The 22,368-nt window shown below is 54.5% G+C and overlaps 1 protein-coding gene across 2 annotated transcripts in view; it reads left to right on the top strand.

The window, feature by feature from the left end:
- The window catches only part of RNF43 (ring finger protein 43), a 72,460-nt gene extending 51,419 nt beyond the window's left edge, over positions 1 to 21,041 (top strand). For both annotated transcript variants that reach the window (XM_066364663.1, XM_066364664.1), the window contains 8 exons: positions 4,610 to 4,732; positions 10,963 to 11,037; positions 11,148 to 11,279; positions 11,888 to 11,992; positions 13,341 to 13,502; positions 14,034 to 14,136; positions 14,717 to 16,063; positions 19,597 to 21,041. In XM_066364663.1, coding sequence (XP_066220760.1) covers positions 4,610 to 4,732; positions 10,963 to 11,037; positions 11,148 to 11,279; positions 11,888 to 11,992; positions 13,341 to 13,502; positions 14,034 to 14,136; positions 14,717 to 16,063; positions 19,597 to 19,640 — 2,091 coding nt within the window. In that variant the 3' untranslated portion in view covers positions 19,641 to 21,041. The remainder of the gene's footprint in view (positions 1 to 4,609; positions 4,733 to 10,962; positions 11,038 to 11,147; positions 11,280 to 11,887; positions 11,993 to 13,340; positions 13,503 to 14,033; positions 14,137 to 14,716; positions 16,064 to 19,596) is intronic.
- The last annotated feature ends 1,327 nt before the right edge of the window (positions 21,042 to 22,368 follow it).

The raw sequence follows: 22,368 nt of genomic DNA, 5'->3' as shown, positions 1-22,368 counted from the left end.
CGGTTGGGACTTTGGTGTGCACTGTCTTGTTTTTAAAGGTTGCTTTCAGTAATCTGGTTGTCGACCTTCACTGTTGAATAAAAGAATCCATGTAGCCGGCAGCGAAGGGGCAGTGGAAGTCATTCGTAGCCTGGGTGGCGGGAGCCCTAGGAGGACAACTGGAACACCCCGAGGCAAGTCTCTGGGAAAACAGGGTGCTCAGGGGGCTGGGGGGAGAGCCCTCGCACCTATGCTGGCAGCAGCAAGTGCCAGAAGTGGGGACATGAATCAGGTTATTCCTGGAGCACGCCCGCAGGGAGGAGGAGGGACAGGGAGGGAGCGGAAGCCCCGAGGCCCAGCTGGAGGGCACGGCCTGAGCAGGCAGAGGCTTTTCAGCTATATTTAAAAGCTCGGAGTGTATTTCAAGAGCTGTGAGAAGTCTTTCAAGAGCTGAGAGTGGAAGCGGGCATGCTCAAGTCAGCATTTTAGGCCACGCTGGCTCCGTTGTGGAGAACTGAGTGGGGTGAGGGGGCCCCCATCAAGAGGTTCTTTCGGTAAATTAGAGTTGCAGTGACAGTGGGCCTGTATCAGAGAAGCCATCGTGCGAATGGAGGAAAGAGGACAAACGAGGACTGTGGAGGAGACAGACTTGTCAGAGTTTGATGGTTGGTGGCACATGGGGTGGCAGTGGAGAGGGGACTGGGGACAACGTCTGACCCAGGGAACCGGTAGAGGGTTGATTCAGTCCCTCAGATCGAGAGCACTGCAGGAGCACTTTTGAGGGGTAAACGCGTGAGTTCAGTTTGGAGCATGCTGAATCTGAGCATGTCGTTTAAGTTTCTGCAGGTGGAAACTTCTAGGCCCCGTCTGTTGGGCAGAGTCTAGAACTCCAGAGGTCTGCGCTGCACAGATGTCATCAGCAACCTCAACGTGGCAAACGGAGCCACCGGATCGTCTGGGTGACCCTGGTGCCGTGGAGGGTAGAGAGGGAAGATGGCCCAGGACGGAATTCTGCAAGACGCCACTAATAGTTCAGGGGCTATGTTGGGCCCTTACGCTTTAGGAAGGTGTCATTAGGAAAGCAGGTTTTCTTGGTCATGAGTTGAGGGCAAGTATCATGTTGTCAGTCAAGTGGACATTCGCAATTTTTTTTAACCTATCTTATACTCCTCTTCCTTCCATTTCTTCTGATTTTAGCTGTCTAATCCTAGGCATGTTACTTGACCTCTTACGGCCTCTGTTTTCTCATCCTTAAAGTGGAGACAATAATGGTTTCTCCCTCGTAGGGTTATGAGGATGAAAAAGGTCAATTCACAGATGTGCTCAGAACAATCGATGGCCCACTGTATTCATTTGGTAAATGTAAACTATCAGCAGCAGCAGCATAAACAGTGGAGGGCTGACTATATGATTCACCTGGAGTTACATGGCTCCAGAGGGTGGAATCAGATAGAGCTGGGCTCTAATCACGTGTGACCTTAATTTTGAGCCACCAACGTCTCTCTCTTTTATTTATTTTTTACAGAGACAGAGAGTGAGTCAGAGAGAAGGATAGACAGGGACAGACAGGAACGGAGAGAGATGAGAAGCATCAATCATTAGTTTTTCATTGCGTGTTGCAACACCTTAGTTGTTCATTGATTGCTTTCTCACATGTGCCTTGACTGTGGGCCTTCAGCAGACCAAGTAACCCCTTGCTGGAGCCAGCGACCTTGGGTCCAAGCTGGTGAGCCTCGCTCAAACCAGATGAGCCCACACTCAAGCTGGCGACCTCGGGGTCTCGAACCTGGGTCCTTCCGCATCCCAGTCCGACTCTCTATCCACTGTGCCACCACCAGGTCAGGCCCAACGTCTCTCTCTTTAAATGGGGATTGCGATACCTACCTCGCAGTGAGATAACATCTAAAGGCCCGGGCACACCAGAGGCATTTTCTAATGGTTCATATTCTCCCCTTCCGTCTTTCACAGTTGTGAGTTCAGGATCAGGGCAGTCTGGTGACTCTGACACCAAGTTTTTTTCTCTCCACCTCCTTAAAGGCATTCTACAACATAGAACTGTGGAGGCCTGGGGGCCAGAGAGGCGGTTATATATTTGCAAATCCTTTTCTAAAGGCTACTCTTCTCCAAAGTAACTTTCTCTCCTCTCCCAACTGACCCTCTGGTCAGTGAGAGGTCTCTTGGAATTCTCCTGAGAGAGCTGGATCACAGGTAGCAGGTGGGATTAGGGGGGAGGGGCGGAGAGCAAAGCAGGACGCTTGTGGTTGCAATTTACTATTCCCGAGGGGAGGTCTCACATCTTGGGTTCTACTGGAGCAGTTGAGTTTTTTTTTTTTTTTCAGAGATAGAGAGAGTCAGAGAGAGGGATAGACAGGGACAGACAGACAGGAACGGAGAGATGAGAAGCATCAATCATTAGTTTTTTGTTTCGCGTTGTGACACCTTAGTTGTTCATTGATTGCTTTCTCATATGTGCCTTGACCGTGGGCCTTCAGCAGACCAAGTAACCCCTTGCTCGAACCAACAACCTTGGGTCCAACCTGGTGAGCTTTGCTCAAGCCAGATGAGCCCACGCTCAAGCTGGCGACCTCAGGGTCTCGAACCTGGGTCCTCCGCATCCCAGTCCAACGCTCTATCCACTGTGCCACCGCCTGGTCAGGCTGAGTTTTGACTCCTCACCACCCCAGACTGTCCGCTGTTGTCACCTAGGACAATCCTTTTCAAACAGTGTTCTGTGCCCCCTGCTGTGTGGTCTGGTTCCTGACCTCCTGCCTTCTCTTGTGCATTAGACCTGATTTCCCACAGTCCCTCCCAGCCCTGAGCCTGTGCCTCCATGCCAGGGCACAGGCCGCCGCCTCTGCCACGAAGGAACACTCCCCTGTAAACACATACCTCTTCCGTCCCCAGGAAGCACTGAAGTCACCCGCCCTCCCTATGGGATTGCTAGTCCCCTCTCCTGTGCCCCTCCACAGGCCCTTGAGTGAACCTGCATTATAACATCACAATACAACATGTTTGCACACCTACCTGTGTCCAGAGGTTCTTTAAGACAAGAACCTACCTGATTCATCGTCGACCCCTCAGTGTTTTGCGCCTGGCACCAAGGGGGCCTTCATTGTTGGTGGAATGAAGAAATGAATGGTGCATGGTTGGACAGATGGACAGACAGACCAATGGAGCTCGTTGAGTCAGGGAGTACAGCTTCCCTGAAGTGCGCACAGCCCCCCACCTAAGCCCCAGCCTCTTTCTGGCAGTGAGCGGGTATATATATGACCTTCTTTCCCACACTAAGCCTTGCTCACCACCAGTCCCTAAGTTCTAGGGGCAAGAGTGGAGCTCCCTCCCATCTCAACATCCCCTGCCCAAAGATTTTTATCCACAAGGATTCAATTCAAAGGAAGGTGGGGCGTATTTATTGAAAACCTATCATGTTCAAGGGAGTACAGCGACACAGTGACAGGAGACAGCCTGAGAGTCCTTTCAAAAGTGGCTGTGCTTTTCAGTTTGTCATCGACACGGTCATCTTCCTAAGTTCAAAGTTCTCTGGCTTTTCTCATGGTTCTTTCTGGAAGTCCTTTCGACAGCAACAGAAAGGGAGAGCGGCCTCCCCAGCCGGGACACACTGGCTTTCCACCATGAGGGGACCCCTGGCCCATAGGATGACCTGGGGCCAAACAAGTCATGCTTGGTTCTCAGCACCCTGGGAAAATTCGGTTCTCGTAGGTATTTGAATCACCTTAAATGAGAGGAGAGTGGGTGGAAGGGCAGTCTTGTCCCTGTGATGAGGGGACCCTGGTCGCTCTTAGCACCTTTTGGGCCCACTTCCCGCTTGGTTGTTGCTCAGCAGCAGGAGGGCTGGGGCCCGGTTCTGGACTGGACCTGCCATACCCCTTGGAGCCAATGGCTGGGCTGGCCCTGCCCCACTGCACCGTTCCCGGGAACAGCAGGAGCCCCTAGGACTTGTGCTGTTCAAGGCTTAACTCCTAGCCAAGCCTCCCCCCCCAAATTGTCTCTTCTCCCTGTGGGCACCTTGCTTAATCCCTGCAAGTCAGGTCACGGCGGGCGGTGAAGGGGATGTGGAGGGGGGCGAGGCAGCACCAGTCAGAAGACCCAGGACCCCTGAGAGATGGGACTCCACAAGGCAGCAGCCGCGGGGTGTGGGGGGCCATGCTGAGGGGACAGGAATCACCATCGACACCCAGCTCTGCCTGGTGTGGGGGGCGGGGAGGGAGGGCAGGGTCCTGAGAGCACTGATAGGCCTCTTAGCCTGGGGCTTCGGGGCTTCGGAGCAGGAATTCGGAGGGAGAAAGGCTGGAGCCGGGAAGAGAGCCCTTTGCGTCTGGCCTGTTTGGAAAACCAGGGCTTGAGGATCAATGGGGCTGGTTTGTGCGGCTCTTCAGTTAAACCCCCTACCAGACACCTCCCACTCCTGTCTGCCCCCACCTTCGTGAGTCCCAGGCCCGTGGTGACAGTGGGTGCTCAGTGCTTGCTGTGGGGCACTCTAATAAGAATGCTCACCTTTCGTAGCACAAGGACCTGCCTGGCCCCTCCCAGAACAGTGGAGACGTGTGTGGCTCGCCCGGCTTCCTCCGGGTCCCTAGAGCCTCCCTGACATGTCTCTCTCTCTCCACAGTCGCACCCTCTGTACCTGTGCAACGCCAGTGATGACGACAACCTGGAGCCCGGCTTCATCAGCATCGTCAAGCTGGAGAGTCCCCAGCGGGCCCCGCGCCCCTGCCTGTCACTGGCCAGCAAGGTAGATGCATTCACACGGCCCCACGGACACCCTGACCTTCACCCAGTTCCGGGCTGAGAGGTCCCCGTGCGGTGTGCCCGGGTCACTCGGGGTTCCCTACGCCCTGACCTTCACCCAGTTCCGGGCTGAGAGGTCCCCGTGTGGTGTGCCCGGTTCACTCGGGGTTCCCTACGCCCTGACCTGTCTGAGAGAGCGGAAATTCAGGCCTGGGTTTTCCCACCGCCCACCCACCAGCAGAGCCTTTTGACTGTCGGCTAGTGCGCTACGTCACCTCCTCCTCTCACCTGAAGTTCCTGAGCCGCTGCCCCTACGCAGAGCAACGGGGGCCAGTGGGGGTGGGGCTTGTCCATCTTGAAACTGTTTACTAAGCATGACACAAGGCCAGCAGGCACAGAAGCCACTGCCCCTACCCTAAAAGAGTCCCCACACTTCTTCCAGATTGCAAACTGGTGGCCCTACAGGTCCACGGGGCACCACTGGCTGGCGCTGGCAGTGGCCGCTGCCTTTCCAGATGTGGGCTGGCTGGCTGGCATGCCGCCTCACAGGCCCGTAAACATCTGTATCCGTGTGACCCCTGCTTTAACATCAGTTACTGTTCTCTGTGTGCTTACCATGTGCCCGGTGGGACAGGGGACAGATTCTTTAGATATATTGTCTCATTTACTTTTCACAACAGTCAGGAAGGCTAGACATTATTATTTCCTACTTGACATAGAAGGCAAGTGAGGATCAGAAAACTGAAGTCACCTGACAGGATGACGCAGCCAGGCAGAGTGGGGCTGAGGTCTGAATTGGGCTTGTCCTGTTCCCAAACCTGGGCTTTCCCTCTGCTCTGCTGCTTCCCATTCTGGCTGGGAACACGGAATATGTGTTTTCATGGGGACATAAGCCAGAGTGTAGTCGGATTGCGTGCGGCACGGTCATGTGGACTTGAGGGACGAGGTCCTGCTCCCAGGAAGGTGACAGTCCCTGCCTGTACACCTGTTCCCTGTGCTTGGGCCCAGATCCTCTGAGGACTTTCTGATGCCCCTTGAGTGCTGTGTCCTGAACCGCGAGTCTCAGGGAAACGGCCCGGGTTCTTACGTGATCCCGAGGGGGACAGGGATGCGGGCAGGGTTCTGAATGTGGGGCCCACAGGTAGGTGAAGATACCCTCCCAGCCCTGCCGGGCGGACGCAGAAGGGGGCTGCAGGGCAGGTGGGAGGCGGGCCAGGGCGCACACCTGGAGCTGGGGCACGTGGTGACTCCGTAAGGCTGCCGGTCCTCAGGGACAGCAAGATTTTACGAGGCTGGAGCTGCTCTGCCTCTGGCTGTTCCGTGTCCCTTGCTTTACAAAATACGGGCAGAGGTCATTCATTGGTCGCTGGTGGACAAGCACTCAGTTTCAGGTAGTGTGGCTGTGGGGGCAGAGTATGTATGAGAGAGAGATGGCGAGAAGGGTGCAGAGAAGTTCTGCTGTTCTTCTAGCGGAGTGTGCAATCTCACATACCCGTCCGTGAATGCTTGGCAACCTGTCAGGACGTGTCCACGTGGGAGGCTTTCTCCTGGCCTCCGGAAGAGCACGCGCCTGTCGGAGAAACGAGGCACGTGCAGCGTGGACACTGGGAGCCGAGGAACACGTGGTCGGTGCTCTTTGAGGCGCTTGACCTCGTTGGGCCTTTGTGTCCACCACCGTAAAGCCGGACTTTCATTTCCTCCCCCAGTGATTCTTGTGAGGATGAAAATAACACGTGTCAAGTGCCAGATGGTGCCTGAGCTGAAACACAGTTAGGGACTCAGGAGAAGCACTTGGACCCCTGCCCTGTGACGGCATCGTTCTTAGCCACCGTGGTCACTGCCCACGTTTCCTCCGCCCCTCCCCCTGCTGCACTCTGCCCTCACCTCTCTCCGGCATCTCCCCCACCCCTGGGCGGGAGCCTCTGCTGAGCCCCACGCAGTCCCCACTGGTCAGGTCCAGGGCTCCCCTCGGGTCTCCACCTCTGACCTGACCGAGCAGCCCCTACCTGGGTCCCGCAGCACAGAGAAGGGCGGCGGCGGTGGTAGTGGGTCTTGGAGCTACTTCCGACATTTTAGAGTCCCGTAGCCTTCACGAAAACACGTAAAAGTTCAGTGTGCTAATAATACAAGTTATCTTATAGAAAAATGCAGTACATAATAAATGCAGCTAGTTTGGTAAAAAAAAAATAAATAAATAAAAAAAAAAATATATATATATACACACTGCTCACAAAAATTAGGGGATATTTCAAAATGAATATGAAGTGATAAACTATCCCCTAATTTTTGTGAGCAGTGTGTGTGTGTATATATATATATGTATATTTAAATAGCTCAGTGGAGGCATAGGTAAAGGGTAGGTCTTTGTAAAGGGAAGTTTGAAAACCACTGACCTTCATCAGCTCTGCTCTGACCTATCATTAGTGTCAGTGGTACCATCAGCACGGACAGCTGGGCTCTCGAACCAGACAGCCCTGGCATCCCCACTGCCCCTCAGTGTGACCTGCACATTTCACTCACCTCTCTGAACCTCTGTTTCCTAATCTGTAAAAGGGGAATAATAATAGGACTTACATTATAAGGCAGTTGTGAGAATTTAAGGGGCTGGTCCAGATGGAAGCCCTCAGCCTCATGCCTAGCACATAGTAGTCGCTCAGTAAATGAGTGCAGTATCGTGGTTGTCTTCATCCCGGGCTTGTGTAGAGAACAAGGTGGGTTTTTCTTTCACCGCTCTCTCTTGATCTCTGAAACCATCATCATAATTCTTGTGGACTCTTCCATTCTTGTCACCACCCACCCCTATTCCTCCATCTGATCCCCAAAACTGCTTGCTTGTCTTTATTAGCAACTCCACAGCCATTTTTGTGACTGATTACCCAGGCGCCCTGTCCGGACCCGAGCAGTGGCCTTGGCCTGGTGGGGGGAGCTGGCTCTGGAGGCAAGCAGACGGCCACAAGCCTGGCCTCTCTTACTATAGAGACCACTACCTGGCCACCAGGGATGCAGAAGGCTGAAGTCCTGGATCTCCTCAACTCAGAAGAGGGGCCGATGACCATCTTACAGAGTTGTGGGGAGTAAATGAAATCACGGACACAAAGAACACAGTAGTAACCGACGTAATAATAACTAATGCTGAAGGAACATCTACTATGTGCCAGGCACTATTAAAAGGCTTTACATGGATTAATTAATATAGTCCTCAAAACGACCTTGTGAAGGAGGTCCTAGTGTCAGCCCCAGTTTACAGAAAGGAAAACTGAGGCACAGAGCAGTGAAGTGACTTGCCCAGAGTCTCACAGCGAATACGTAGTAGCAGATGCAGGACTCAAACCTAAGCATTCTGGGCAGAGTGGGTCTCAGTAAAGGGTCTTAGCCCTTCAGTTTCCTCCTGCCCTTGCTTTCAAGCCTGGAATGAGGTCCACCTCCTCCACTGAATCCTCCCTGACAGGCTCAGCTCAGCTAGACCGCTAGGAGCAGAAGCCCCGCCCTCCTGGCACACTGCCAGGGTCTCCCCACCTTTCGCGGCAGAGCCTTTGGGAAGGGGAAACCAAGGGTCCTTCTTAGTCCCACCTCAGCCTTGGCTCACTTTTATCTGTTTTGGATATTGAAGATTTGTGACAGATTGTGTGTGTGTGTGTGTGTGTGTGTGTGTGTGTGTGTGTGTGTGTGTGTCTGTCTGTTATGGGGGGGCTGGGAGAGAAGGGCTCTCTGCAGTGAACAAAGGTGTGGAAACTACTGGTCTGTTTCATTTATTTGTGCTCTAGAAGGATGTTACCAGCATTATAATTTTATGTGTATGCCTTGTCTCCACACCTAGATTATGAGTTGCTCTGGAGGCCTGGCCTTCCCTGGCTTGATGCCCTCAGTCAGTCTCTGAGGAGGAGGAGATACACAGAGACTGTCCCTTCCTCTCCAGGGACTGTCTGGAGAGGAAGATCTAGGGCCCAGAGAAGGGCAGAGTGTGTGTGGGAGTCCTGGGCTGAGTGGCTCCCCTGCTGGAGGCTGTGGGCAGCCTCGCTTGGTGCCCCTAGGGGTCTGGCTGAGGCACTGCAGCTCCCAGAGTTCTCCGGGTTGTCTTTCCAAAGCCCAGTCTTCCATCCCTTCCTGCCTTCCAGATTCCAGTCCCTGAAGAAGTTGCTGCCTTTTCTCCCTTCCCCCACTTTCTCTGGTGCGGCCGGACTGAAGGGCACACGGGTAGCCCCAGAGTGGGATGCTATCTGGCCCCCAATCATGCTTTCCGTTTCCTGGGACTCTGGACACAGGCACCCACTGCCTGAAGTCCTTTTTGTTTTCCCTATTGGCCAACTTTCTCTCTTTGATCACTTTTACAGCTTTGTAATTATGGGCTGTAATGGGCTGGGGTGTTTGAACGTCAGGGTAATTACTTTCCACTGTTCCTAACCCAATCCTTCAAAGAAAGGGGTGAGAAGGAAGACTATCTCCAGAGAAGGAAGTCTGTGCCCTTCCCTCGTGCTCTTCCACCGGGCTGGGTCCAGGGTCTCTCTCTGGGATAAGAGGCATGAGGCTCTGGCCATGAAAGATTCTGGAATCTCAATTCTATGACTACTGGGGCGACCTCCCCACCCCTTGGCCAAGTCTTGGACTATGAGAGTAGCTGTAGGAGCCCCCTACCCTGGGCCACTTCTGTACCCTAGCTTGGAGGGCTCTGAAAATTGGAGAGCTTTTTGCCTGGGGTCCCCTTGGGGGTGGCTGCGGGGGCGGGGGGGGGACTTCCTAGGAGGAAGTGGGCAGGAGGGGGTGTGTGAAGGCCGTGACCTCTCAACTTTATCAGTAATTCCATTCTGGAGCCCTGTGAATTTCCAGTCAGTTAGCCTGGCGAGTTTGGGCCTGGGCTGGGCCTGGGTGCCCGTAGAAGGCCCAGCTCCTCCAGGAGAGAAGAGGGAAAATGAGAAGTCATCCTCCTGACCAGAACGGGGCCCGTGAGTGTCGCTGCCACCATCCCCTGGCACCCCTGCCTCCAGGCTGTCTGTTCTGAGAGGCCCCGGCCCTGGTTCCCCTGGGGTGTGGGGAGCAGGGAGTGGGAGCACTCGCCGCTCCCTGGGCCTGCCTGGCGGGAGACCTGCCCCAACAGGCTCTCCCCGGGCAGGGAAGCAGAGATCAAAGCGCTGAGAGTGTGAGTAAGCCCGGAGCTCTGGCTCCTCTTCCTGCCACCACCTCTTGCGGAAGGATTAACTCCTTTAGTGCCTGCAGGAAGGCCCTGAAGTCTCAACAGGCCCCCAGGGGCATGAGGGCCCGGCCTGATGCCATTGCAGGATGAGCCTTGCTGTAAGGAGGAGGTCTGGAGGTGGCTGTGCGGGAGGGAGACCTGGCACTAAAGCCAGGGGCAGCGTCCTTGCTGGTCCTTTGCCCTCGTGCCTCCGCCACCCTCAGCTCTGTCTCCCTTCTCTTACCCCACACCCAGAGCCCCTAGATTCTTGTGTTGTGTTCTCTTTCTGGCTCTTCTCTTTGCTCTGCCGAGCTGGCTAGACTCTGCCTCCCCAAGCCTGTCCTTTGGCGAGCATGCATGTGCCATGTGTACAGCTTGTGGGGACAGCCTTTCAGGTCCCTCCCCACCTGAGTCTCTGGTGCCACCCTGAGGGAGAGGAGGAAGGGATAAAGCACTGGACAGGGGCTCCATTAAGGCCTTGCGCTGGAGCCAGAGAGTTGGCAAGCTGGAGTGTGGCCGGGAGAGAGAGCCCACGGGACGGGCCGAGCCTGGGACTCTGCGGTGGAGACCTTGGGCAGGGGCAGTGTCCCAGGCGCTTGGAACTTGGCCTGAGCTGCGGGACGCCCTGCAGGCTCCTCCGCAGGCAGGGCTGGCCCTGGGCAGCCTGGCTCTCTTCTGAAGCAGTTCTCCCTCTCTGTCCCTCCCCTCTGCTCTGGGACTGCGCATCCTCACTCCTGGGGTGCCGGCCACTCCCTGTCCCCACACTGCTTAGAGAAGGTGGCTGCTGGGACCCTGAGGGCGGGGCGGCTCTTATTTGGTCTTCTAGAGCCTAGTGGACCACTTAACACCTACTAACCCCTCATTAAGGGCTTGTTCCATTACAAAAGGAAAGCCTGAATGTTACCCTTGAAGGCGTGGGACCTGGGTGAACTCAAGGCCGGGCAGGGCAGGGGTGTGCAGAGGTGTGGTGTGCACAGAAGCCTAGGAAGGGGTGGGGAGGTAAGATGGGGCCTGGGTGGGCAGTGTCCCCCTCTGACCCCAGCCACCTCTGCCCTGTGTCTCTGTAGGCCCGAATGGCCGGTGAGCGGGGAGCCAGCGCTGTCCTCTTTGACATCACTGAGGATCGAGCTGCTGCTGAGCAGGTACCCAGGGACATTGGGGCGTTTGAGGAGGGGCTGGACAGAGGGTGGTAAGGTGACCAGGGGACAGAAGTTAGGACACAGCAGCCCTTGTGAACACTCTCCCTCTGCAGTTGCAGCAGCCCCTGGGGCTGACATGGCCAGTGGTGTTGATCTGGGGTAAGGATGCTGAGAAGCTGATGGAGTTTGTGTACAAGAACCGAAAGGCCCATGTGCGGATTGAGCTGAAGGAGCCCCCAACCTGGGTAAGCGCTGCACACCTCCAGACCCTGCCCCAACACCTGCTCTTCCCCTCCCATCGGCTCACGGTGTCTCCTGCCAGAAGCGTGAAGACCGCTGGAGCTGAAGAGACCCCTAGTCCAACCTCATCCAGCAGCTGTGCACCCCTGGGCAAGTTTCTTCTCTGCGCCTATTTGCAGAAAGAGCAGATTGGGCCAGCTGAGTTCTGGAGTTGTTTCCAGCTCTGTGGTTTCATGGCAGAGTAGCAGAGCCAGAAGGAAAGCTGGTCCCTGGCCCCCCTGCCCCCTGCCCCCTGGTGGTATTTCTTTGCTGGCTAAGAATCTCACATGGCTGCTCACAGAGGGGTCCCTTCCACCTTTCCCCAAGCACACGGGTCTTCAGATAGTACCCCTCACAGTTGGCATCCTGAGGACCCTGTCCTACGAGTGCCCGTGGGCAGAGAGGAACCACCTAAGCTCACCTGCAGCTTCCTCCCACCCCATCCCCTCCGCTGGAAGACTCGAGGGGACCTTTAGCAATCTTTGTGTCACCTGGGCTCCCGTGTTGCTACCAGACTGGCCCAGCTCCTCCCAGAAGTGTGACCCTTTCCCTCTCTGCTCACCCCCCCCCCCAGCCTGATTACGACGTGTGGATCCTCCTGACGGTGGTGGGCACCATCTTCGTGGTCATCCTGGCTTCGGTGCTGCGCATCCGGTGCCGCCCCCGCCACAGCAGGCCGGTGAGCAGGGTGGGCTCCCGGGTGGAGGCAGCATGTGTGTGGGAGGGTGGGGAGCAGGAAAGATAAGTGAGGGAAAAGGTGCCTTTATGCCCATGGCGTTTGACTCATTGACTTCCATAGGTTTGCTCATTTGTTCATTCATTCATTCAGTAACTGAGGTGAGCTCCCTCCCCTTTGTGTGCCAAGTACTGTTCCAGGGGTTGGGGTGAATGCAGGGAACAAAAAAGACAAGAGACCCCTTCCCTCCTTTCATTCTACTGGGAAGAGACAGACAATGAGCAAAATAAAGAAGTAAAATATCTAGTATTTTAGCTGGTGCTATGTTCTGGGGAAAAAATCAAGTAGAAAGGGAGGGAGGAAATGCAGAGGGGACAAGGTTGACTTTGAAAACTAAGGCCAGGAAGACTCACTGAGAACGGCATTACAGAAAAGGCCCAAAATAGGTGAGAGGAGGACCCGTGCAGGTGGCTGGGGACACTGACTGAGTGGAGAAAGCAGGAAGTGGGAAGGCCGGGAGGAGCAGTGGGGAGGTCCTGTGACTGGGACCAGTGAGTGACAGGGCAGAGCCGGAGGTGAGGGCGGGGTTCACCAGGGCCCAGTTGTATTGGACTGTTTAGGCCATTGTCTCAACAGGACTTTGTTTTTTACTCTGGGTGAAATGAGAGCCACTGGAGGGTTTTGAACACAAGGAGTGCCATGATCTGACTTCAGTTTTAACATGATCCCTGTCACCGCTGTGAGAAGGCCGGGTTACAGGGAGGCAGGGCTGGAAACAGAGAAGCCAACCAGAAGGCTGTTACAGGAATCCCGGTGGCAGTAATGGCAGCTTGGGCTAGGGCGGTGGCAGGAAAAGTGGTGAGAATTAGTTACCTCCTCCTTACATTCTGACGGTAGAGCTAACAGGTTGACTGGTGGGTTGATCATGGAGTACAAGAGAGAGGAGTCAAGAATAACACCAGGATTTTTGGCCTGAGCAATTACAAGAATGGAATTGCCCTTGACTGAGAGGGGGAAATGGGGGAGTGCAGGGATGTGGTTAGGGGTGGTTCACTGGGATTAGGGAATTCTGTTTGGGGCATGTTGGCGTGTTTGAGGAGGGGGCTGGGCAGAGTTTGACGTGCCAGTTAGATACAGGTCATCAAGGGAAGGAAGCTGGGTGAGTGGGGGGTGGGGTGCGAGGCATGGCCTGCTTGGCAGAGCCACATATGAGTTTGAAGGGGAGAAACTCTCAAAGGTTGTCAATTGACCACATGATCTCTCTGGGTGACCGGGAACCGAGTACAAGCTGGGGTCCAGGGGGGGCGGCAAAGGAGCCCTTGCCCATTCTGAGCCCGACCCTTCTTCCCAGGATCCCCTCCAGCAGCGAACAGCCTGGGCCATCAGCCAGCTGGCCACCAGGAAGTACCAGGCCAGCTGTAGGAGGGCCCGGGCTGAGTGGCCAGACTCGGGGAGCAGCTGCAGCTCAGCCCCTGTGTGCACCATCTGCCTGGAGGAGTTCTCCGAGGGCCAGGTAAGCGGGTGTCATGGTTCACCTCTGCGAGCAGGCTGGGGACGGGGACTGGAGCCTGGGGAAAGAGGCACTTCAGGCTGGTGTGGGGGCTCTAGCTGCATCTGTGTCCTTTGTATCCTGCGTGGGGCAGAGGCAGGGGACAGCCCGGAGGTTTGGTTGTTTCCCTGGTCTTCCAGGGAAAGAGAGCTATTGTTTGTTGAGTGTGTACCACGTGCCAGGCTCTGCAGTGGGTGCTTAGATGCACTATCTCCTTTTCGTCTCATGACCATGATGGGTGAGGGTAGATTAGTTTTTTTATCCTTCTGTACAGAAGAAAACTGTCTGTTAAGAAACTTGCCCAAGGTCATGCGGCAAAGCGCACAATCCGGACCTACCTCATACCAAAGCCCTTACCGTTCCTATTCCACTCGGAGGTCTTCTGCTGTAGATGACAGCAAAGAGCAGAGGCCAGAGGGCATTAGGAGGACGTCTTGCTTCCTTGCCACTCCTGCAGTGACAGATAACTGGTTCGGGTCCCTTTGTTTTCTCCAGGAGCTACGAGTCATTTCCTGCCTTCACGAGTTCCACCGAGCCTGTGTGGACCCCTGGCTCCATCAGCACCGGACTTGTCCTCTCTGCATGTTCAACATCGTAGGTAGGAGGGGGGCCAAGGTCTCCCCCACGCGCAGGCAGATGGGTCCAGGACATGCCTTCCCTGTAAGAAAGGTTTTTGCCTTGAAGCTGAGGAGAAAGCAGCAACACCTCAATAGTTCTTAAGCTGTGCGCTGTTCCGGGGTGCCTTCTCGGAGGGGGCGGGCCATTATTTTAGAAGTTATTTGTATTTTTATGAGAACTTGATTCTAAATCTGAATCTGTATATGTATTATTCCAACTTGCTGGCAATAAAGTATCCTATTCTAACAAAACCAGGATATTTTGACAATTTTCTAAAAGATGTAAATGAAGTACCATGAGGAAGAAAGAGCCTCTCTCTAACTCACCCCAAGGTGCAGTGTGGGCTCGCTGGGGCCTGGGTCAAAGAGCCCCACGTGACTGATGGGAGGAGCCGAGGTCGACAGGCACGGTGGGCCTCCCAGGGGACAACCTGACCGGAGGGAGCCAGGGCATACGCAGATTAGGAATGGCCTTGGTGCCCCAGACTCCGAGCTCCGAGGCTGCGCCGGCTCCAGTAGGCATGCTGTGGCCACACCTGTGCTCTGGGTTCTTTCTTGCAGAGGGAGATTCCTTCCCCCAGTCCCTGGGACCCTCCCGATCTTACCAGGAACCGGGCCGGAGACTCCACCTCATTCGTCAGCATCCCGGCCACGCCCACTACCACCTCCCCGCTGCCTACCTGCTGGGCCCTTCTCGGACGGCAGTGGCCCGGCCCCCACGACCGGGTCCCTTCCTGCCATCCCAGGAGCCGGGCCTGGGCCCCAGGCACCACCGCCTCCCCAGAGCGGCACAGCCCCTGGCTCCCGGGGAGCCGCCGCGCCTGGCAGGGCCCCAGCACCCGTTTGCGCAGGCCTGGGGGCTGAGCCGCCTGCAGTGCGCCGCACAGCACCCCGCCGCGTGCCCCGCACCCCCACGCCGGGCCAGGCCGCACGACAGCAGCGGGTCTGCAGAGAGCTACTGCACTGAGCGCAGTGGCTACCTGGCCGACGGGCCAGCCAGTGACTCCAGTTCGGGACCCTGTCACGGCTCTTCCAGTGACTCAGTGGTCAACTGCACAGACGTCAGCCTGCAAGGCATCCACGGCAGCAGCTCCACCTTCCGCAGCTCTCTGAGCAGTGACTTTGACCCCCTGGTGTACTGCAGCCCGGAGGGGGAGCCCCGGGCCCAGGAGGCTCAGCCCAGTGTGACCATGCGGCCCCGCTCCTTGGACTCGGTGGTGCCCAGAGGGGAAGCCCCGGTTTCCAGCCATGTCCACTACCACCGCCATCGGCACCACCACTACAAAAAGCGCTTCCAGTGGCATGGCAGGAGGCCTGGTCCAGAAACTGGGGTGCCCCAGTCTAGGCCTGCTGTTCCTCGGACACAGCCTCAGCTGGAGCCGCCCTCTGATCAGCAGGCCGCTGGAGCCAGCACTGCAGCCCCTCCAGGGCAGCCCCCCAGCCCGCAGCGGCCCAGGGCCCTCACAGAGCCAGCCCCAGCCCGAAACGATGCTTCCAGCCCTAGCCCCGGCAGTCTCTTCCACCCGCAGAAACCCAGCTTCCCCATCCGGCACCCACAGAGGAAGCGGCGGGGGTGTCCCTCAGAGCCCACCCCAGCCTCTCGGCCCCAGGACTTGCCTGTACACCCAGCTTGTCAGAGTTTGCCCCACTGTGGCCCCAGCCAGACATACCCTTGGTCTCCGGAGGCCCACCCACTGATCTCTGGACCTCCAGGCCTGGACCGGAAGATGCTACCAGAAACCCCAGGCCCTTGTTACTCAAGTTCACAACCAGTGTGGCTGTGTCTGACTCCACGCCAGTCCCTGGGACCACATACACCTGGGCAAGGGCCTTCCAGATGGAGTTCTGCCACCTCAGAGGGCAGGCCATGCCCTTACCCACATTGCCATGTGCTGCCAGCCCAGCCTGGTGAGTTTTCAGGGGAGCAGGTATGGTGTGGTGGGGGGAGACTGGATACTGCAGAACGAATGAAGTCAGACAACCAGGGGTTGAGGGAAGCTGAGTAGAGTACAGAAGAGGTGACATTCAAAATACTCAACAACTGCCACATGTTAGTCATTGGTCGCCAGATCATAGGGAGGGCTCAGGGAAAGTCCTGGGGTGACTGAGACATTAGAAAGCACTGGGGTGGTTTGGGGCAGAGCTCAAATGGAAGCATTTCAATATTGTAATAATTGGTCCAGCCATTCTAATGCACACAACTCAGTGTTAGCTTTGACTGCACAGAAGGCCACAAAGTGATCCTTGCCCCTGAGGAGAACATGGAGGAGAAGTAGGTACTGATAACCATAATACTAGGTCATCTGTGAAGAACTATGTGAATGATGCAGAAATAATAAAATGGTTATGGGGTGGTTTCCAGCAGCCCTGTGGGTCCTTTCCTCTGAGGTAGAAGACCAGCTAGGGCTTCCCTTTTAAAGCAGCCTTGTTAATAAGATGGACCTCATTTTCTTGGAGTCTTAGTGCATCCCTGCTACTGTATGAACAACCAGTGATGCCCATGTCAACCCTTGACTTGAACTTGGCATTTATTCGCTCAAAGCCTTCTACCTGCTGATCTTCCCTGTCTTCTCCCATTGTGTGGATGACACAGTTCTTTGCCTGCAGATATATGTAGGAGGATTTCTCCTTTCCAAAAGGGAACCCAGGCCCTGGCCGGTTGGCTCAGCGGTAGAGCGTCGGCCTAGCGTGTGGAGGACCCGGGTTCGATTCCCGGCCAGGGCACACAGGAGAAGCGCCCATTTGCTTCTCCACCCCTCCGCCGCGCTTTCTTCTCTGTCTCTCTCTTCCCCTCCTGCAGCCAAGGCTCCATTGGAGCAAAGATGGCCCGGGCGCTGGGGATGGCTCTGTGGCCTCTGCCTCAGGCGCTAGAGTGGCTCTGGTCGCAACATGGCGACGCCCAGGATGGGCAGAGCATCGCCCCCTGGTGGGCAGAGCGTCGCCCCTGGTGGGCATGCCGGGTGGATCCCGGTTGGGCGCATGCGGGAGTCTGTCTGACTGTCTCTCCCTGTTTCCAGCTTCAGAAAAATGAAAGAAAAAAAAAAACAAAAACAAAAAAAAACAAAAGGGAACCCAGAGGTCTTGAAATATAAGACCTCATGCTGTGAACCAGCTTGGCTAGTAATTCCAGGTCCTGAGTGGGAACTGCCTGGAATTAATAAAATAGACCAAAAGAGAAATAGGATGGGCTCGGGAGGACTTTTTGCAATGCAGAAGATAGCTTGCAAAAGGCAGCCTCCACCCCAGTACTTGACCTGCTTTATTTATAGGGCAAAGTGAGGCCATTAGCAAATCAGAGATCATTAAAACAAAGTCACATTTCCAAGGCATCCCAAGAATTCTCCCAAGTGCAGAAAACCCCCACCATACATAACACCTTAACTTCACACAACAAAGGATAAAAAAAAACTTATCTTCAGTCTTTTTGAGGGACATGGGAGATAGGATGAGTATAAACCAGGGGTCCCCAAACTTTTTACACAGGGGGCCAGCTCACTGTCCCTCAGACCGTTGGAGGGCCGGACTATAAAAAAAACTATGAACAAATCCCTATGCACACTGCACATATCTTATTTTAAAGTAAAAAAACAAAACAGGAACAAATACAATATTTAAAATAAAGAACAAGTAAATTTAAATCAACAAACTGACCAGTATTTCAATGGGAACTATGCTCCTCTCCCTGACCACCAATGAAAGAGGTGCCCCTTCCGGAAGTGCGGTGGGGGCGGATAAATGGCCTCAGGGGGCTGCCTTCGACCCAGGCCACAGTTTGGGGACGCCTGGTATAAACAATCCAGCACGGTAGCTAACAGAAAGGTGTGGGAAAAAATAGCCTTTAGCAACTTCACAGAACAAGTGAGGTGGGGGGTTGGGCAGACTGTCAGCTTACTGCCAGTTCCCCACACCTCTGTCCCCCAAAATCTAAACTGCAAAGACCCTGTTGGCTTTCGGTCCCCAACAACCTCAGAGTCTAGGCAGGACTTGTGAGCTGCATTCATTCATTCATTTCATCCCCCCCTTTGTACTGTATGCTTGCTCTGTGCTAGGCTCCATTCTAGACCCCAAGGACATGGCACTTGTCAGCCAGGAGACCCAGGCCTAAGGGGAGACACGTATGCAAACAATTACAGTAGGAGAAAATACGGAATGGGGCAAAGTAGGTTTACAGTTGTTCGTCTGGAAAATAATACAGTAATTAACAAATAATAATATAAGAATAAACTAGGTGTCACATACTCAAAACTGTAAACCTACTTTTGCACACACACAGGCACCCACACCCCTAGAATTGCTTTCATAGAGCCATGTAATGCAGGCTTTGGCCGTGTGTTTGCTGATTCTGTGTGGCTCCTGTCATGTGTGTGCTCTCAGTGCTGCCAGTGACACGCCACCACCTCCCCTCTCTCCCAAACTCAGAGCGAGTTTCAGTGACTCCCTTTGCCCTGCTCCTCACATCCAAATCAGTGCCAGGTTCTGTTAACTGGATCCCTGTGAGCTTTATCATGTTCACCTCCAGCGCTGGGACCCCTGCCCACATCTTGCGCACAATCTAAAGACTGAGGCAGGATCTCCTGGCTCCTCCCTTCCTCTTACAGGGCTGTGAAGGCAGGATTGCACATCCGGTGTTGTGTCCTGGACAGCTGTGCTGCACAGCTGCCCTGCCCACCTCCCCTCCACACTGCTGCCAGGGTCATCTGCCTCCAATAAGCTGTCCAGAAACTCAAGTGTTCTGTTTGGTCCACAGTAAAGAAAAATCCAACCTGATTTGGCCATCAAAGCTCTAGCACCATCTCTCCTCCCTCTTCCTCCCCAAACTTACTACCCACTCCACCCCTTCTCTTCCCTTGCTCCACGCTTTAGTCAAACTAGGTTGATAGTCCTTGCAGTTTCTGCAGCCCAGAATATGCTGCTGCCTTCCTAGTCCCATAATTCCAATTCTTAGCTATTCCTACAGGGCCAGCTCATTTATCTCCACTTTCAGGAAGCCCTTCCTGATTACTCCACGTGGACATGATCTCTCTCCTTCCTCCATTCATCTCTTATGACCCTAGTCCTGTTCCACTGGCATAATTGCAGTTTGCATGCAAACCTCTCCTACAAGGTTGTCAGGTCGCTGCTTATTCTTTTTGGTCTTCGATTTGGCACATGGTGGCTGGTCAGAGTCACAAGCACTTAATAAATATTTATTGGGTGAATGAATGAATAGTAAGTATTGGTAACACACTGGTTGCTATATATGTTTCTCTTTGTCTAGATTTGTTTTTCTCCCCGCTGTCTCCCAACTGGGGCTCTCAGCTTTCATCCTATCACCCCTTCTGGACACACTCCCTGCTCTTCCCTCTTTGAGTTTCCCTTCAGCCAACTCCACTGCAGGTGGTATAAGCAAGGGGCTGGCCTGACCCTCGGTGACCTCTTTTCTCTCCTGTCTCTAAATGCAGGCTCGGAGGAAGAGCTTGAGGCGCTGTGTGAACAGGCCGTATGAGGTGTGCAGGCTTCCCTCCACCCAACAGTGTGCTCTGGGTGACTCAGGGCCTCCCTGGCGCCGAGCCCTGCTCCCGAGGAAAGAAAGGATCTCAGACACCCTCTTCGCCATACTTCCTGGAACCACTGGAAGAGGAGTGGTGACGCTGGGTGGCAGGAGGTGCTGTTTCCTGCTCCCGGCTCCAGAGCTTGTCTGTGGAACCCGTGCGCAGCACAGCCAGCCAGCCTGTGTCCCGCAAGGCACCAGCTACTGCCTGCGTGGGCAGGCTCCCGTGAAGGCTGTTTTTGGAAAGCAGGAGGATGGTAAGGGTAGACAGGTGTTATAAAGGTGCTGCTCCTTCCCCTAGCCCCGGCAGGTCACCCTCATCCCAAGCCTCATGTTCATACCAATGAACCCAGCTGAACGCATGACCCCTTCTCACCTCCTTTCTTGGGTGAGTCCTGCACACCAGTTTGGCTCCTCCCTAGTAAGGCTGCCCCATCAGCAGCAGCCCTGACTTCCCATTTTCCTTCTCTGCGAAAGGGTCAAGAGCAGAGGTGACTCCTGAGCCTTAAAAGCTGGGGAAAGAGGGGTGTTCTGCATCTTCTCCAGGCAGTGCCCACCCTGGCTGGCACACAAGGGAATATGTTTTTCCCTTCTTGTCCTTAATTTTCAGCTACACTATAATAAGTCAGAAGGGAGGCTTTGGAGGCCATAGTATGGAGTTCTCTCCCCGAGGTGGTAAGAACCTCTGATTTTCAAACTCCCTTGTCACTCCAGCACCCCCATTTCTCTGGGAGTTGGGGATGAAGATAGTGGGAGGGAATAGCTCCCCTGGAGATCTTCTGTCTCAAAGTCCCAAAGTGGACGGAAAAAGAGGATTTCTGTTGGGCTTTTTTCTGGGAAGAGGGAATGAAGGTAGAAAAGGCAGAGTTACATTGAACAAGCACAACAAGGAATCCTCCTCTGGGGTTTTTCCCAGAACAGGGATGGGGAACAGGACAGACCAAGGAAAAGCAAAGGGACCCGTGGGTTTAGATGGCCCGAGGATCAGCTTCCCAGCATAAGCCAGACAGGCCAGGGACACAGGAAGGTGTCACGGGAGAGTGGAGTTGGAGCAGGAATCTGGTCTGATCAGCTGGTACCGAGTGGGCAAGGGCTGGGGGGCCTCCTTAGGGTGACATTCACCCCAGGGCAGCTTGACCATTGCTGGCCCCTCAGGCATTATCCCATTTGGAATGTGAATGTGGGAGCAAAGTGGGCACAGGACCCCACCAGGGAATCTTCTTCCCTCCATCAGTGGGGAACTGGCACCGAGGGCCCCACATGGTTATTTATATCTGAACCAGACAGAAAGACGCTTGAATCAGGCACTATGTTGAGAAATGTATTTATTTGCTAATATATTTATCCATAAATGTGGTCTGGTCTCGTGGTTTTGTTCTATCCCTCAGGGGGACAACTTCATCTTCTACGTCGACAGAAATAAATTCTGATAGCAGAGGCTAGGCTCTGATTTATGAAAGAATTGGGTAGAGTGCTGGGCTTGGCAACAAGAATTGGTTTGTAAGCCCCTGAAAGCATGGTTTAGTGAGACAAGAGGAGAAAGATTCTTGCTGTTGTTCAGTCTGCATGATTATTGCACTAGTTAGTTCACATTCTAATGTCTGGTACTTTAGTGACTTTGTGACCTGGCGCTAATACTCTGTGCCTCACTTTTCCACCTATAAAATGGGTCTACTTCACAGCTGTTATAGAGCTCCCCTGAGAACAGAGTGAATGCATGTTCAAGTAGAAAGTATTCAGGGGTAGAGAACATCTGAACCCGTCACAGCCCAGCTGGATGCTGAAGAAACTCAATTTCAGCTGGGGGGCTTGTTGGGAAGATGGAACAGCAGGGCCTGTGGAAGGCCATTGGCCGCCACCCTGGCCTTGCAGGTTCTCATTGGATTCCGGCAGAAGGTAAAGGAACTGAGGGACCAGAAAATGGTGGGACACTCCATTTATTCAAGTCCAGCGGTGGACGAGAAAGCAGGCAGGGAAGACCGCTTGCCCCTCTCTCAGCACCCACGAAGCTCAGCAGGGCTCCCTCAGCACTCTGCATTCTCCGGATTTACCAGACTCTTTCTCCTGGGCCCCCAAAGCCCCCCAGCACTCTCAGCTCTCCCTCTCTCTAGACTCTCCACAAACAATAGCAAATAATGGCCCCCTCCCAAGCAGAAAGGCAATCCACAATTTGCAATCTGCCGCCCTGAGGGCAAGCACCGGCAGCCTCACATAGATTATACACACATGGTGCTGCCCCAGGTCAAGTGGGCAAACCTAAAAAAAACCCAACCACTCATATACCCAACAGCCTGAAACTATCTACCCAAAGCTCCAGTCAGACAAACGCAATGGCTGCTCTGCACACACACAGACTGTTGTGGATCAAGGGAACGGGCGCCCCGTCGGTAGGAAGTCCCACGGGGCCTGGAGAGCCTTGGCTGCCCTCACAGAGCACCTGCCCTCCTGCCTCCCTGGGAAGGACGTGGGGGGCTGGGGGCTGGCTGGGCCCAGTTCTGAACCACAGAGCGAGGCATTTGGCTTCCTCCAGGGCCAACTGAAAAAGAAAAATGAAAGGACAGTCTCCTGCAGATGTTCTCAGGTAAAAGAACTATCAATGCTAAAGGCTACACAGAGCATAAATTTTCAGCTGGAACGAGGAAACGTACAGTTTTAAAAAACCACTACGCATTTTCTCCCACCC

This window comes from Saccopteryx leptura, chromosome 2, assembly GCF_036850995.1.
Source record: "Saccopteryx leptura isolate mSacLep1 chromosome 2, mSacLep1_pri_phased_curated, whole genome shotgun sequence".
In the NCBI taxonomy this organism is placed as follows: domain Eukaryota; kingdom Metazoa; phylum Chordata; class Mammalia; order Chiroptera; family Emballonuridae; genus Saccopteryx; species Saccopteryx leptura.
Note: the sequence above shows the minus strand (reverse complement) of the source record. Positions and strands in the feature narration are given on the sequence as shown.